The following is a 17,575-nucleotide window of genomic DNA, read 5'->3' as shown; positions in this document are numbered from 1 at the left end:
ACTCGGTCAGCAAAATAAAGCTCTAGTAAACTTCTTTGCTTTCATGTTCAACTTTTCCTATGCAAGACAGAGAACGTGTTGTTACTCCTCTGCAAAGCTACATCAACAATTTTTTTTACCAAAATAAAATGACAGTACCAAAACCAAAGAGCAGTAACGTAGCTTCATAAAAACACTGTGGGATAATCAATCAGGGGTTTTTCCTTTTGTCAACTCTTGACAAACTAGAAAATGAGGGGAGAGACAGGAGTAATGACATGTAACCAAGCCCACAGGACCAAATCTCCCTGCACAAACAAATACTACAGTGAGTCCGTACAAGTACTGGTCATTATGGTTCATTAGTAGGACACAAGTTTTCACTTTTGGTCTACTTCACCAACTCCACATCAAATACTCAGTTGCAATTAGACTTTAATTCAATTCCAATAGATATTTTTCCTCTGTGGTTTTTACTTCTCAATTTCTGTGTTGTGGTTTCTTGTTCCATACAGCAGATACTTCCGTAGATGAGTGGAAATAATTACCCCTGTGTGTCGTGACCTCCAATATAATGATGGACCAGATGTTATAATTAGCGCAAAAAAGAGCAAAAACACTAAAAAAATAAAGAACTAATTCTGTATTCATATATTATGAATTACATTGTGTATTTAGTTTGATCACATATACAAATATGTCAGTATTGTTAGGATGCGGCCTTTCACAACACATCTGAATTCAGACAACATGTCAATGCTATGCTATTTCAGTCTTTAGTGACAATTTCTTGTTGATGTGTGTGTATGTACATATGTGTGTGCATGTGTGTGCATGTGTGTGTGTGTGTGTGTGTGTGTGTGTGTGTGTGTGTGTGTGTGTGTGTTACCACGCGTCCTGGCAGGCCACGCTGCCCCGGTGGTCCGACTGCACAGTTGCAGTCCTCCTCCTCCAGGGTGGCCGTTCGATTCAAAGGACACTAAGGAAAGACAAACACACTGATGTCTGCACCCTAAAAGCTTCCCTCCTAACTTCCCTCTCTTTATGGAGAGGAAACCATGCTCGCAGGTCTTATATAATATGGAGGTTTCGGACATGACACTCTTAGTCTCTGTATTAACTTTGAAGGTCTCCTATGATGGCATTCAGGGATTTTTTTCCATTCCATTCCATTTCCTACTGCTTGTCCTATTAAGGGTTGGGGGGTGGAGCCTATCCCAGCAGCCTTCAGGTGAGAGGCAGGGTTCACCCTGGACAGGTCACCAGTCCATGGCAGGGCCAACACATTTAGACAGACAACCATTGGCTCTCCCAGCCACGCCTACGGTCAATTTAGAGTCTGGATTAACCTGGTCCCTCTTGATGTCTTTGGACTGTGGGAGGAAGCTGGAGTACCAGAGAGAACCCAGCAGGAACAGGGAGAACATGCAGACTCACACAGAAAGACCTTGTGCTGCAGCTGGGGCTCCACCCACAACCTTCTTGCTGGGGGGCCACAGTGAGGACCACTGCTCCACCGTGCCACCATATTCAGGGATTTCTTCCTTGTAATCTACTTTATCCTGATTCCACAGCTAGACTTTCTTACCTCGTCAGCAAACGAAGCAGGCAGATTGAACAGAGAATGTTTGCTTACCCTTTCATCATCCTGCAAGCCAAACAGGACAAGAGATGAAGAGGATGTTATCATCAGTGTGACCTCACACATGCAGCCTTAGTCTTCAAATTGAGTGCAGCACTGAACCAAAGAAGGACCTTACCACCGAGTAGATCTCACACGCCGTTTCTCTCTCACTCTGATGGGGATCACAGTACAGGCGTAGCTTCTGAATCTCCACCTGAAACCAGAGAGTGCTTCATTTAAAAATCAAACCAATGCTTAACTTAGCCAATATTTCACTTATTTTAAAGAAGGGGAAGCCCTCAGACTGCTGTTCTTCTTACAGACCGATAAGTCTGATCGGAGTAGACAGTAAATTGTTATCAAAACTCCTTGCCAGGAGACTGGAGATATATCTTCCTATGCTGATTGGGCCTGATCAAACAGGGTTTGTCAGGGACAGACTTTCACATTCGAATGTTCGGCGCCTTCTTCATGTGATTCAATACGCAGACTCCAGTCATGAGAGAATCTTATGTGTGGCTTTAGATGCCGCTAAAGCTTTTGATAGAGTGGAATTTGAATATCTTTTTGACGTTCTCCAGAGGTTCGGACTAGGGGCTGATTTTATTAGATGGGTGAGGCTGCTTTACAGGGCCCCTAGGGCGAGAGTCTTGGTCAATGGGTGTGCCTCGGAGGCCTTCGAGCTGGGACGGGGTACAAGACAAGGATGCCCCCTATCCCCCCTTTTATTCGCATTGGCTATCGAGCCTCTTGCAGAAAGCATAAGGTGTGCGAATGATATCTCCGGTGACAAACTCGGCAGGGATGTTCATAAGCTGGCACTTTACGCAGATGACGTCGTTCTTTTTTTAACTAAGCCGGAAATGTCCATCCCTGCACTTGTCTCAACTATCGAAGCCTTTGGCAGTTTTTCGGGTTACAGAATCAACTATGATAAATCCGAGGCTCTGCCTTTGGTGACTTTGGGAATAAAAGTGCCTTGCTTAACTTCCCCTTTAAATGGTCAGACTCTGGTTTTGTGTATCTCGGTGTTAGGGTTTCCGCCAACTTAAAAAACCTAAATAAACTTAATCTTGCCCCTATTATATCCTCAGTTAAAAGTGATCTGCTTAGGTGGTCTGACCTCCCCCTGTCCTGGCTGGGCAGGGTCAGTCTGATTAAAATGAATATTCTCCCAAGGATCCTTTATCCAATGCAAATGTTCCCTTTAAAGATTAATAATTCTGTATTTTCTGATATTGACAAAGCTATTTCTAAATTCATTTGGCACAGGAAAAAAACCACGTCTCAATCTTAAAACACTACGTCTGCCTAGAGAGAGAGGCGGCCTTTCATTGCCTGACCTCAGGCTTTATAACTGGGCTTGCCACATGCATATAGTGCTAGGGTGGCTGAGACATTTCCTTGACTCTAGACATGAGACCCATATTGATGCCTGGCACTGCCCCTCTCTGTCCTTACTCAGTCTCGTTACAAATAAAACATCTCTGTTACCTACCGAGGTCAAAAACAGCCCAATTTTGTTTAACACGATTAAAACTTGGGAGAGGATTGTGAAGCTCACCCGAAGAAAGGGTTTATTCTCAGTTTTACACCCCATTATAAATAATATCGCTTTTCTCCCCGGACAAGGTACAAACCTATTTCAATGCTGGTATGATCTTGGTGTAAAGATTGTTGGTGATTTGTTTGAGGACGGAAAATTCCTGTCTTTTCAACAAGTCAGAGACAAATATGGCGTACCCTCTCAACATTTCTATGGTTATCTCCAAGTTAGACATTTCATTAACGGTCTCAATCTTCATCAAGCTCAGGCAGTAGTCTCAACCCTAGAAATCATCCTTATTACATTTTCACGGCAATAAAAAAATGGTATCTTATTTTTATGAAAAACTCAAATCCTTCAATACATTTAATATTGACAGAGTTAAAACCTTATGGAGTGGAGACATGGGAAGGGAGTTTGGAGAGGATGAATGGTCTGCAGCGGTGGAGTCAATGGGCAAAATTTTCCTGTGTGACAGGCTAACAGAGAGTCAATATAGGATCCTTCATAGACTGCAGCGTACCCCCCAATCCCTTAATATTTTCTATCCTGGGACCTCTCCCTTTTGTGTCAAGTGCAAGGTAGAGGTTGGGACATATATACATTGTATCTGGAGTTGCCCTCTAATATTCAAAATTTGGGAAAGAGTCTCACAGGAAATTAACTCAATTTTTGGTCAGAGTATACAGATGAGTCCAGGCTTGTTCCTATTAAATCTTTCAGGGGAGAGACTCTCTTTGTCTAGAGTCAGGCAAAAACTTCTGAACAAGCTTCTTTTATTAGCAAAGAGATGTGTTCTATTTCAGTGGATTAAATCCAGGCCTCCAACTATTAATCAGTGGTACGGGGAAATTTTTAAAGTTTTACCTATAGAACGCTTAAGTTCAGTTTTGAAGGGGAATGAGGGGGCTTTTGACAAGATGTGGGCACCCTTTTTAGATTATTTACCTGGCTGCACAACGGACTTTGTACGTAGAGGGCGCTGCAGCATTGACTGGCGCCCCTCTGGCACCACTGTGAATATTTAAATGCCCTCCCCTGGGTACTGATTAATGCTGTTGAATTGTTTCCGCTATGTTTTCCCAGATCCAAGAGAAATAAGAAATGTCCATGTATGACCCCATACAGTAGCAATTTAATGTGTATGACTTATGTATGTATGCATGTATGTATATATTTGTACATGTATATGTGTGTATATTTGCTGTCATGTGTGTTTTATTTTTTGTTTGTCTTAAAAACTTAATAAAATATTGTTAAAAGAAATCAGAAAAGAACTTCATGACAGTGAAAGTCAGGTTGATAAACTCACTGCTCATGCTTTTACAGATTATTGTAAAGATAAAGGAGGTTTTAGAAAGATAAACAAAGATGAAAATTAAGAAGTGGTCCTTACAAACAAAACAGGAATTCAAAACTATTGAATGATTGAATGTGCATCATGAATATTAGCAGTCAAACAGACGTCAAGTAGAACAGTCGAAATATAGCTGATTTAGTAAGGGGACACAGTAGTTTGGGGGAAATTTGAATGTTTTCCTACTTTCCAAGCATCCGAAACGAATAAAGGACTCAGAACAGACTCTTTTCATGTATTCTGAAGTTATTGATGAACAGTTATGTAATCAAATAAAGTAATAATCCTGTAGGTGCTTATACCTTTGCTGTCCAGAAACCAAACTATGGGTAATTTTTGAAATGTTTTTTTTTTTTAATTTTATTATAATTTTCTTGTGGATAGCTTAATTTAATGTATAATTTTATGTAAAATGGGCATATATAAGGAGATCAACTGAAGAAACATCTGACTGTTGGGTAGATTGTAATTAGCATTTAATCCAGTGTTAGTTTACTTCAGTAGGCACAATCATCCAGCTCAACTCCAAAAATATGAGTCTAACTACTTTTTGGCTGTATCTTAGCCGTGACGCTTGACCACAAACACTCCCAATAATGTGAAAATGCTGTTCCATTATTTAACCCTTCCATAAGTAATAGCCCATGAGCTACCTACATGCTAACATGCATGCCAACTAGCTAACCACAGACAGGCCAGCTGTGAATGAGCCTTACTCTGATCTGTAAGCATTAATGCAAATCATTTGTATGAGTTTCCATCACCGCAGGCTACACATCAGCCCACAGAAACAAAAAATGGTGCATTGTTCCTTTCGGACATCGCATGCATGTTTGTGACTTCCTGCTCTGCTTCTGACTCTTGATTGTGACGTTCAGGGTTCACGTGGCCTCTATTTTGTTCATGTTCAACCAGACAGTAGCTGCACCACCGGCCTTGATGAGGCTGATGTCTAGCAGCATCTGTTCATAAATAAAGAGCATTGTGGAAACTTTGGCTACTCATAAGCTAACACAAACCAACCCAGAATGTTGCATTTAAAAAAAACAAATATAAATTATAATTTTGGTGAGACATATTTGCTTTCTCACATGTTAACATTCCAAAATGCTAAACACAGTTGGTAAACAAACTAAACATGCTTCCTAAACATTAGCACGTTAGCATTGCCATACTGAGGGACAGTTAAACCCTACACACATAAAACATCTTCCTTCCTAGCTGCAGTGCTGTCTATCCATGATGCTTTCAATGTGAGTTGCTAGCATTTCTGTCAGCCATAGAGACATCCACCTTCTCTCTAGTACAACTGCAATAATCAAGTTCAAGTGATGAGCACGTAGGATTTAGAGGTAGATTTGTACTCACAGGCACAGTGATGTCCGTTCCTCGCCTCTTGGCCACCTGCGTTTTCCCATTGATGTAAATTGGCTCCACTGGTTCCAGGAATATATCCTGAATCAGCTGATCGTCGAGGAAACTGGTGACCTGGACAGGCCTCACCAGGACTTTGAGCTGATGCCAGTTTCCATCGTACAGAGTCTGAAAGAAGGAATAAATGTGAATGTCCACAGTTTGTTTTTAAAACATTTTCAAACATAAAGATATTCCTGTATTTACTGAGCTTTGCTTGCTCTGACCGATCATGCAAGGCTCAAGTCAGGAACAAGGATATAAAAACACAATTAACTTGTCAAATCTTCTTTCACTCAGCCTTCTTATGCTGTCCAGCCTATGTGTGCATGTGTTTCATCTCTTCAGATTGAGTTGGTAATGCCAGAAATGTGTGTTCCCTTAATACTCCATAAATAGTTGTGACCAGAAAGGTTTAACAACCCAGAAGTCCGGCCTTTTTCCATCACAAGCTTCCTCAAACTGAACAGAGCTGCTATTGTCTCGCTGGGACTGAGCCACCGCCATCGCGTCCAAATGACAAATCACATGCTTCTACCATGTACCACATCAAACCAAATTAAATCAAACATGCGCAAACTCACATTTAACATAATTACAAGCCAGTTCAATATTCCACACTGACATCTAGGTGTGTGTTAAAATGAACGGTTGGTGGGTGTGTTTGGAGAAAACAACCTGGCATGTTTGACAGGATATGTTATTACCTCGCTGCCGTGGAAATAGAGGCAAGTGCTCCCAGAGCGACACATCAACCGGCAAGTTTCCACCGGGGAATTACAGCGGTTTGGGATCGGAAACATTTCCTTTGAGCCCCCTCTGGCTTCTGGCCTATTAACATCTTCACAGGTTTGAATAACCACTAGTTAAGCTCTGCGTGGAAGTCGTCTCACACAGACTCATTCACAGCATGAAGGGAAACCCGAGATTGGAGGAGACAGGATGCTTGTTAGCATAATACCTTCTTCAGAGGTAGAGCGGGAGAATAACAAATGGTTACACAGCCCAGCACACCCTATCATAACGATTTTTGTCATATTTATGCTTTCATTTTCACTGGCGCATGTGTAACGTGAAGAGCTGGCAGCTGGGACACCGACGACACCCCGTCAGAAACGTTCTTAGTTTCTTGCTCAGTTTGACATCTCCACAAGCGTTAGAGCTTAGATCTTTTATGCGTATCCAGCAGGACGGTCATGTGTCTACTGGCCCGATACTTTCAAGTTATATTTTCCTGAGACAAATTTCACTTCATTCACAATGGTTAACAGCTCCAATGTGAGCCAGCTATTAAAAAGTTGTGATTTTGTCACACAATCATTCATAAAACTCAATATTTAAATGATGAATGGTCCTGAAAGTTGATTCTTGGAAGAACTCCCCTTGAACAGATTTTCCCAGCAATATCCCATCGTTATGTCATCTGCTATGCAAATCTACCTAAGTCACGGATTCAAGAAATGGCGCAAGTCAAGATGACTACCCCAATGGCATTCCTTTGGAATGAGGTGGAAATAAAGTTTGCTCAAAATGTAGAAAACGTAATCTCGCCTCTTGAACAAGCCTTGGCTCTCTGTGCTAGCAAGGACTAGTGGACTAGTGGAGGAGCAGGCTAGCGTTAAGATCGATTCCTGGCCTCTGTCACCATCCTTGATGATGACTGCCAGGAGGGCAGGATATTCCCTGGCTCACATAAGCAAACATGGTGAGAAAAGCCGAGCCAAAAAGGAAATTCTTCTGGTCTCAGAAAATGAGTCTTGAGTAACACCAACCTCAAATCCCTGTCTGTAGATGACTCTCTGCTCCTTGTTTGTTATACTTGTGGTCGTGAAGGTAACAGTTTTGTCTTTTCCACTCAATGTCACTGCAGCCTGGATCTCCTTATCCTTAGACAGCACCCTCCAAAGGTCAAAGGTCAACATGCTGGAAGACCCCTTTAAACGTAGTGTGGCTACAAAGACATAGGAGGGAGGGAGGCCCTCTGGGAAAATCTCTCTGATGGAAAAAGGTAAAAGCAAGATGAATTAAAATAGATATAGACATCCATTTGTAAAGAAAAGATAAATACACACTCAAGCCTTCTACCTGGTCTTCTCAGTAATGTCCGTGGAGGCAGTAAGCATGAAGGCTGACTCTGACACTAAAGAGCCAGGGATCTTCTTGGCTTTTTTGTGAATGCTCATGCCCTCCATGAGCTCGAAGCCCTTCTCATCACGAGAGGCCACCGGGATTCTCGTTGGGCACACAGACTCTAGAAAGACAAGACCGCAGTTATTCACACAGAAGAACTCAAGATACAATTATTCTAACAACTGCAGTGAGCCAACCCAAGCAATGGTTACTTTCTTGAACCTAACCAAAGTTTTTGTTGCCTAAACTTTACCAGATTGAATCAGAATTGTTGTACTTTTCAGGAATTCAGGAAAATATTAAACACATTTTAAAAATGAAGTCTCAATTAAGGTGAGAGCAGGACCCTACAAGGGGACTTTGTCACAATCCATACTTTGCCATTTAACATGCAGTGTGAAAGCCTTTGCGGTAGGACGCAACAAACTTCCCACGGAAGTTCTAGTCGTGTTGCCATGGTGGACCCACTGAACAAACCTGACGGCGATGCAAATATAGTAGCAACACTATCAGCACGTTTCTATCAAGATGCTTGCAGTTAACAACATTGACAGCCCTGTCAATCACAGTACACGTGAGGGAACAGTTGATAACCCAGAACAAGTAGAGTGATGAAGTAGGTTGTCCAACCTTCACACAGCTTCTGCTCCATGGAATCCCGGATGCGATCGATGGTGGTGTAATCCTCAGCGTACAGGACGTAGGTGGACGAGGGTTTGTTGGCGATGGACACCAGCTCTGAGTTGGTGATCTCATTACCAACACCAACTGCAAATACTATGATGCTCTGAGATCGTGCCTCGATGCTGGCATCCACCTGAGGAGAATGTGTGAAGAGCAACCCTAAAGTGAGTAGACGCAGTAGTCGTAGTATAAGATGTCAGGCAGTAACCTCGCTGAGGCCCTGTGGGTGAGCAACTTCTGTCTCTTTGTTTTTCCCACTGTAGTTTGAAACTCCTGAATACTGACATTTTGGTTTCAAATTACTGAAAATCTAATAAATAAAAGTAAATATTTACCACATCATCCTGAGATTTGCCATCAGTGACCACCACAGCAATGCGGTTCTTGACAGGGCTGGCCCTCTGGGAGGTGGAGAAGACGTGGTCCACGGCAAACTTGATGGCCCTGCCCGTCTACAAAAGAGAGCGTTTTCAGTGTTATTGATCATCGCTTCAGTAGGGTTCTGCTCAGGTTAAACATGCTGTGCCTGCCTGAGTGTTTCCTCCCAGGTAGGTGATGCTTCTAATGGCCTGGATGAGTTCTGCCGCGCCCTGTTGCTTCCCCAGAGGAATCTCCAGACGAGGCGTGTCACTGTACTGGATCACAGCCACCTGCAGCACACACATCACACCTGAGAACTCACGTTGGTAAAGTACTGCAATAATACCCCGAACACCTGATGAGCTGAACCACTGCAGCCTGCCTGCCAGGAGGAAATAATACCATCGTACCAATCAGACTGGTCTCAGTTGGAGGGGCATTGACGGGTCAGTGTGTGTAACGTGAACATTGGGATGGTGCTCAAGCTCAGTGCACACAGTGACAAGGTTTGTATTACCTGTGTGTAGTGGGAGCTGATGTCAAATTGGCTGGTGATGTTGATAAGCCACTGCTTGGCTGTTTCGAAGTCAGCAAAGCCAACGCTCCATGAGCCATCAACAATAAAGACCAGGTCATTTACTGCTGTGCTGCAGCCTAAACACCACACACACACACACACACACACACACACACACACACACACACACGCACGCGCGCGCGCGCACACACACAAAACAGACACTAAACTGTCATTACTCTGTATGTATTGTTTCTCTTTGTATCTCCATTTGTGCATGTTCTTTTTAACACTTCTTATGGTTTCTAGCCTTTATTACTGTAACCGTGACTAATAAAGGAGTACTTTATCTTAGTTAAGCTTCGCTAGCCCGTCTCTCATGGTGCGACTGTGTCATCTCTACCTGCTCGGACATCCTCCTCCTCCACTGCAGCATCCAGAGGGACCAGCAGCAGGATGATACTCCACACTGACCAGAGCAACATGGCTCTCCACTTCAGTCCAGGCAGACCTGGTCACAACAACATCGAACACAACATCCTGAGGCTCACACATATAAGGCTCTCCGACTGAAACACAGGATTGGCAGAGCTAATGGCTCCTGCTATAATGACATCCTCACAACTGTGTAACTGGCAATCAGTGCTTTACTCTCTTGTGGATAATCATTTGAAATCTCCGACAATTAAAAATCATGTCCACATCTGTAAATTGTGTTTTGGTAATACACATTATGACAATGACTGTTTTAATTCTTTTATTAATCTACATTGTGCATTTACTAATCCTTTTAGAATTGGACACCAGGTGTGTCAAAACCAGCGGGGGAGAAGCTCCTGGGGGAGGTGCAGGTTATGTCAGGGCAGTGATGCAGATTAACAGCGTGTGCTTGAAGACATTTAAAAAAAAATAGTTGGTTTGGCAAAATAGTTGGTTGGAAGCAGCAGGAGTTAATAGCGATCCCTCAGTTTGATTGTTTAGCCCTGTGGTCTGCTAGCTAGTTGTGTGTCGCATATCGTCTTTATGCTTCACTGTTATTTGTGGTATGATAGAGCTGTGAGAATCTTATGGTGCTGAGTTTTTACCCCCAGTCAGGGGTTACAGAATGTCATGTTTTGAAGTTAAGTGATATTTCCTCTCCATCTTGACCCGGATAGATCTCCAGAGCCACCAGGTATCAGCTGTGAAATGAAAGAGGTGTGAAAATCTGTCCATCTGTCAGTTTACACATCAACTCTCTCATCCATAGAGTTCAGAAATGAAATGTGTAGACTGTGCCACACACAGAACTGTACTGTAAACACTGCACATGTCCAACATGCCTACATTATACTGCAAATGGCATTTGACGATTTTCCTACAAGGACAGCAAACGCATCTGCCACAAAAAAAAACAACTATTCCTTCTGGATTAAACAGTATATTCAAAGCATTATTGTGGTTTTTATAGTGCTTCAGTGCTGAGCGTGCATTGGATGTTCTTATCTTAAACTGTGCAACTCTGTGACCATGGACTACAAAAGTGGGGCACAGATTAGAACAATTTGGGCACAGATTGCACATTAGTGCATCACAATTAATAACCCTGCACTCAGTGGTTGAAAACAGAGGGAACAGAGCAGCACGGCTCTTTATGCTGGTTGGTATCGATGTATCCTGGTCAAGAGCAGAGGAGATGTCAGCGTTCTTTAAAAAAAAGTGCTGGGGATTGAAAGAGCAAACAATTTATCACACTACCATTTTTCCTCAGTGGGAATGAATAAAGATGGATGAGATCCCTGTACCCTGAGAACATTTGAAGATCATACAGATAAAGATAGAGAATCTAATAATGATGATATGATATGATAGTACAGTATTACTATTAGAGTGCCTATTCAGAGCAAAAAAGCTGAAGTACTTGGGATAAAAAATCTGAATAAATACATATTATTTTATGTTAATATACAGAGATTACTGATCCTCAACAACTGATTTAGTCCCACATTGATTCTTAAGTCAGAGAATATATGAATGCTAAACAGCAGTATATAATGTAAGTAGAGGGGATATTTTGGATGAGAACAATGGGTTGGAATCATTTGATGACCAGGTTTCTGGTCTTTGTTGTTTCCCTATCCATCTCTGCATGTCTCCTCTGCTCCATCCATTCATGCATCAGGTGCATCCACACTAGACAAGAAAATTACATCCAAAAACACTGATGCTGATTACTGATCAGGTGTCAGACTAATTTTTCTTATGTTTAAAATCCTTCAGATGCTGTAGAAGCACAAAAAGATCTTTGTAGCTCTTGTTTGTTTGCCCCTACTTGAGCAACATGCCCGCAGGGAAGCGGAAAAGCATTCTTTTTCCATTCCTTTCCGATGGTTGACCCTTGTATGGTGGCACACTGTACGCTTTCCTGGTTTTTACCACGTTTGTTGGAAACCACATCATGCCCACACAATCGCATGCCTTTTTTCCTGCCTATGACTCCTTCACACAAATATACACACACTTGCTTACGAATCACATTTACTTATTAGTTTGTTTATCCATGTGAAGTCCTAGAAAGTGATGTAATATTACATAGCACATTGACATATGAATCCTGTGATATCATCACTCTTCTGTCGCGCGTTTTCATGTTTTGTCATGTAACATACAGGCTAGTAGTGTGTTTTCTGTGCAGTTATCCTCATGTTCAGTTTGCAGCCCCAAACATGGCTGCCCTGACCACAGAACTGGGCTGGAGAAAATAACAATGTGAGCACTATGCTGGGATGGGAAAACAGGAATATAAATATGGCAGAGAGAACTGCAGTGTGCTGGCAGAGCTTTTAAAGCCAGGGGAGGATCAGTCATTTGAAGAGAGCGCTCAGCTACCACAACCTTTCTTCTGTACCAAGGCGCCGCCCAACTCCTGCAACCCTTTTCTTTCTGTCCGGGCTTGACTGACGGAGTTTGCTATTACATGATTATTTATGTGTGTCCCAGAATGACAAGCTGACAGTCCAACACTGTAATGTGTAAAAACCCTCAACAGCAATCTTGCATGTTAACCTTGTAGTTTCCTGCTATAGAAAGTTCGTATAAATCGTGTTCTGTATCATGTCAGTATGAATAATTGATCTACAGCACTGAAGAGTGTTTCAACATGCAGGTGCAGACCCCGTCTAGGGTACATGTGGGCCAGGATACTTAATATTAACCTTGCAGGGGCTAAATGTGGACTATGGGCTTAGGGTGGGACTGAGACCCACATGTGTGTAATGGCATGACTCCCACATGGCGAGCTCATGTGGGCTGACTGAGGCTGCGAAAATAAAAATTACTGCCAGAGCAGATAGCTTCAAGTGTAGAATGAAGAAAAGGACAGTGGCGTACTGGTACCTTATGTCAATGCACAGAAAAATACATCTTTCTTGTGTATTTTTCTTACATCTGGCCAAAAGCAATGAGTTTCATGCTTATTTCATGCCTACATGCATGTGTGTGTTTTCATGCTTTCATGCATGCATTTTAGGTCCAGTACATGCACATTATCCCACCTGGAACAATTGGCACTGAAAACTAAATACATTTTCACCTTCTTTCCTATAATATTTCCTGAAAATAATTGTTGATTATTTCAAAGCATTACTGATGACACAATAGAAACCAAAAATTGGGGATTAAATGAGCAAACAATATCAGCTGGTTTGGGACGTGTGTTATTTTCACTGCCGTTCACGCTCTCCATGCACACAAGTTCAGCTGCTGCTAAAATTTCTATCTGCAATAAATAAAAGATTATTTGTGTTTTAGCTGTTTAATGTTATGTAAGTGTTGCACTGGACCACATTGATGCATCTGTTGAATGTAGAAAAGGAGAGGCAAGATATGATATGAATGAGTGGAGTTGATACACGTCATTGAGAGAGAGCTAACAGATTCATGTCAACTGAACTGGATACAAACACTTTATTAGTGCATCTACTGGATAAACAGAGAATAATCTCTGTAGGAATGGCGATATATACATATATCGCTACATATAAATGCAATAAAATAAATGGATCAATCTATCGCAGTTGTTTCATTTTTAGTTTTAAATGTCAATGCCGTAAACTATCTGTTAAGTACATAGCTTTTATCATTTACAGCAGTCGTTACAAGTGTTTAGAACATAACTGAGTTTTCAAAAAGTCAGATGGGAGTTTGCAGGTCCGTAGAAACTCTATTTTGGTTCAGGGTTGGTTGGTGAAGCAGCTGGATTGGGTGCCACATTAATGTAATTAAAATCATTAAAGTGCCAGGAGTGGCACTTTGTGATGGTGGGAACATCTGGAGGATCAGCTGGGAGATCCTCCGCGGACCAGACTGTCCTAGTTGGGAACACTTGGTTCAGCCTTGGCGGTCTTGCGGCCCCTGAACTGAGACAGTTTACAGTGCATGTTCTGAGTTACGCTTAAAAAAAAATAGTAGACAATACAGTTTCTTTTTTTAATAATCTACATGAGTTTTGGTATTGTTCTGTAAACTATTAAAATGAGGGGAAATCTGTATATTTTATATTCCACATGAGTTTACATGTGTGCTGGCATGCTTGACCTGCAGCCTACACTTTTTAGACAGTCCTTAACTTGTGTTTGCAGTTTTCCATCTTGTACTGAGTAAGTTGTGGCCTTCATTCTTGACGATAGGACAAAAATATTCATCACGAAACAACAGAGTGATGAGCAACAAAAACCTGATAACAGCTGATGTAAAACGATCGAGGTGACTGTGACTGAACGTCTCAACATGGATTTACTGTTTGGCCTGCTTCTGCTTCCTGCTCGCACTGAATGTCATTAATCTGATGCTTGAGTAAGTTACAAGGAGGGTTTGATGAAGGACTTTCTCAACCTCTATGTGTCACTTCAGTGGTAAACTGTGTCTGTAATCCGGTCTGGAGGGTGGAGGGAAACAGGACTGTAACAATTAGGATGTTTTAGCACATTATCTGCAAATATCTGAATAACTGATATCAATATACCTCGCAGACAACAACATGTCTCAGTGTCTACAAGGATCCACAAAAACAACACAACATAACACAGATTTCTTCTTCACATCACTGGCTCCATCTATACATCCTCTCCTCTCCCCACTCTTTCATCTTAAAGCATGTTAGTCATTACGTACGGCCAGCGTGGATATAGGTTGGTACTGACCATGAATTCCTCCTAACCTACGCTACATTTGGCAAACCAGACGTGCAGCACACCGACCACATCAACCTCCTTCGCTGGCTTCAGCACCACAGAACATTCCTTGAGCACAGATGCAGCTTCAGTGCCTTCGGTTAGCTTACCAACCCAGTACGACTGTAGAGAGTCATTCCAGCACCGCTTAATACTCCTGACATGTTTATATCCATGACATTCCCACTGATGGCTTGGATTATGATTGTGAAAGTATAGTGAATTATGAGTTGCAGAGTCTACCAAATGTCATTAAATACACTGTCTTAATGATTTTACACACTGAATCATTTACTTTTGTTTACCGCAGCAAATCAAGCGGTTTATTTTGGTTTTGAATGTGGTTTTACAACTTTCTAAACAGCCCAACCATGAAATTATGAAAGATCTTTTCAGGGACTTGAAATGTGAAAGACTTTCTATTTTTATATTAAATTAAAACTGCAAAGTTATGATGAAAACTTAGACTCATTTCAAGGCCTAAAATCTATAATTATTATGCTGAAATATGTGAGAATCTTCAAGTGTATGACGTCGTCAAAACCTTTTCAGGTTCTAGAAAGCCAGTGTGACTCTAAACAAGCCCTGAATCCACTTGACCCAACAGAGACTTTGACTGTCAGAGAAATTTGTTGAAATCATCCAACTTTCAAAAATAATGAATGTAACTGACGTCTTGTTTTTGTGTGTTCTGTCTACTTTCTGGTACAGCTGGGTGTCACTGATGCTGTGTCTTTCAACTCACTGTTGCTCGCTACCGTAATGGCACAGTTTAATAAAGCTAAAATCACAGTTATTGAGACATTTTTCAAAACATCTTGGCCTGTGGATAGCACAGGCCACTTGATGACTTAGGACCAGCAGTATGGAGTCATTTTATGGATTTTTATATGTTTTTATGTTTGAAATTAGGTTGAGGGAGAATTACTGCAAGCCTGGAAACCGTCACCTGACTTTCCATCAGCGTGAGGGTGAGCAGCTAACGACTGAATCACTGCTTTTGGGTGATCTGTCCCTTTAAGCATTGTTTGGGGTCCCAGACCTCATACTGAGAACCCCTCCTGTAATAGACCCTGATTAAAAAAAGCACGAGTGTGAGACTCCAGCCTGAGTTTGTATTGAAGTGTATTATAACAGACATACAGATCTTGTAACTGTGCCTCCGTTTAGATAATGATTATATTAGTTTGTGAGTTATTCAGTGTTTCCGTTTATCACAAAATTATAACCTTATATTTGCATAAATCAGTTCAGAGGTGGATTTTTCTTTATAAGATCATTTTTGGCTCTGATGCTAAAAGTCCAATAAGGATAGCTAATTTAATCATTTGGTATTAGTTGTTACTGTCAGTCATTTCTCATGATATTAAGATATTAAACTACAAATCCTGTACTTGTCGTTAGACCTGTATGTTTTTGTAAATCATAGGTGCTAAACAAGAAAACACTTGTGTTGTTAAAGTTTAATATTGCAGCTTTGATAGTTTATTGGACAACTAAGCTTTTGTTTCCTCTGCTGACAAATTTTGGAGTGAGTCCTGAAAGACGAGCCCTTTCCAGATCCAAACAATATATGGCTGGATTTTTTTTTGAGGGTCAGGTAGTTGCTCCTCTCAATAAATACCTGCTCTCTAAATTCACCCACAAACTCAAAGAAAAAATGTCTTGACAATAATTGTAAGCCTCCATGACAAAAATTTCCCATCTGGCATCGCTGCACAGTCTGGACAACATACCATCTCAATCTAGCTGGTCACTGAAATGAAGCCTGTCATTTTCTATCAGCAAAAACTGCCAAAATAGTACAAAAAGTAGATCCCACACTGTGCAGAACCATTTCTCTTCTAAAATGGCAAAAACATCACAAGTGTAACTTCTGTTGAAATGGAGGAATTGCAGTAGAGAAAAGAGATAGAGATGACGAGTTAACACAGCATTAACCTGCCAGAATAAGCAAACTGTAGAACCTGAGAGCAAAGGTGTTGTCGCTCCTCACAGGGATGTCAGAGATGACGAGGTCTGAACTCCCATCACCAGCAGACATACAGGCACTCGCTAAAGCTGAGCGCCATCATTTCTGATTGTTCTTCCCCAACAGCAAAAAAATCCTTTTTTTGAGAGGGACCTATATTTCCCAAACATGCTGGAGCGCACTGCCACGCTGCCAGGTCATCCTACAGTTTTACATTCAGTAATTAGTATGGAATTTATTTCAGGCAACCAGCTTTACTAACTACATACCTTTTAAATGCCAAGAGACACAGAAAGACAGACGGGTGTTTTCCCCAAAAAGCAGAGGACATCATGACCCATAATCACAGAGGTCCATGTATGCTGTTGAACTGTATATTTAGCTTGTCTTCTCATTGTCCTGATGGCTGGTGCCTTCTGGCCAAACCCAGCCCATGCCATGGAGCCATCGAGATGTTCACAAAACTCCAAAAATATATGTGCCAATACTTTCATAGGTGTCTTACAAAGCATAGATTCATCCATCACTTACAAGTACTGAAAGTTTTGTAACACTGTCTGCATGTAACTAACATCAGCGTGAGTCTGCTGGTATCATGTGTTGCTCCACCGCCAGATATAACCTCAGCCTGAGTTTACGGTAATTCCTGATACATTAATGACAGGGCCTTACCTTTTCTTGCAGCTGCAGGCAGGCAGTGATGTCTGTCACTCTGAGAGGAGAAAGTGAGGAGAGAGAAGTCCCGACTTGGTAGTGACAGTCCTCCCTCTGGTTGGCAGAGCC

General features: G+C 41.7%; 2 protein-coding genes across 2 annotated transcripts in view; both read right to left on the bottom strand.

Moving 5' to 3' along the window:
* Positions 1 to 959, bottom strand: part of LOC147242043 (uncharacterized) — a 51,572-nt gene extending 50,613 nt beyond the window's left edge. Inside the window, exon 1 of the mRNA XM_086191961.1 lies at positions 869 to 959. The gene's annotated coding sequence lies outside the window, so the exon portion shown is untranslated. The remainder of the gene's footprint in view (positions 1 to 868) is intronic.
* Positions 210 to 17,491, bottom strand: LOC147242042 (collagen alpha-1(XXI) chain-like). Its single transcript, XM_086191391.1, has 13 exons — positions 17,465 to 17,491; positions 10,014 to 10,121; positions 9,611 to 9,747; positions 9,264 to 9,383; positions 9,069 to 9,185; positions 8,680 to 8,866; positions 8,005 to 8,170; positions 7,692 to 7,914; positions 5,875 to 6,048; positions 1,740 to 1,817; positions 1,568 to 1,627; positions 869 to 958; positions 210 to 224 (listed from the first exon to the last, which is right to left on the bottom strand). Exons 2-13 carry the CDS (start codon positions 10,093 to 10,095, stop codon positions 210 to 212), a joined length of 1,449 nt encoding a protein of 482 aa, XP_086047517.1. The 5' UTR covers positions 10,096 to 10,121; positions 17,465 to 17,491.
* Positions 17,492 to 17,575: the final 84 nt, after the last annotated feature.

This window comes from Aulostomus chinensis, chromosome 21, assembly GCF_037954235.1.
Source record: "Aulostomus chinensis isolate RoL2024-O1b breed Wild chromosome 21, RoL_Achi_v1.0, whole genome shotgun sequence".
In the NCBI taxonomy this organism is placed as follows: Eukaryota; Metazoa; Chordata; class Actinopteri; order Syngnathiformes; family Aulostomidae; genus Aulostomus; species Aulostomus chinensis.
This window is presented reverse-complemented; position numbering and strand designations above follow the sequence as displayed.

What these genes read in the sequence shown, in the direction of transcription:
- LOC147242042 (XM_086191391.1), bottom strand. Translation starts at nt 10,095, where the DNA reads ATGTTGCTCTGGTCAGTGTGGAGTATCATCCTGCTGCTGGTCCCTCTG. An exon ending in ACCTGGGAGGAAACACTCAG is followed by an intron (nt 9,186 to 9,263) that starts GCAGGCACAGCA and finishes TCTCTTTTGTAG; the next exon opens with ACGGGCAGGGCCATCAAGTT. An exon ending in CTGCTTCGTTTGCTGACGAG is followed by an intron (nt 959 to 1,567) that starts GTAAGAAAGTCT and finishes GTCTTTCCTTAG; the next exon opens with TGTCCTTTGAATCGAACGGC.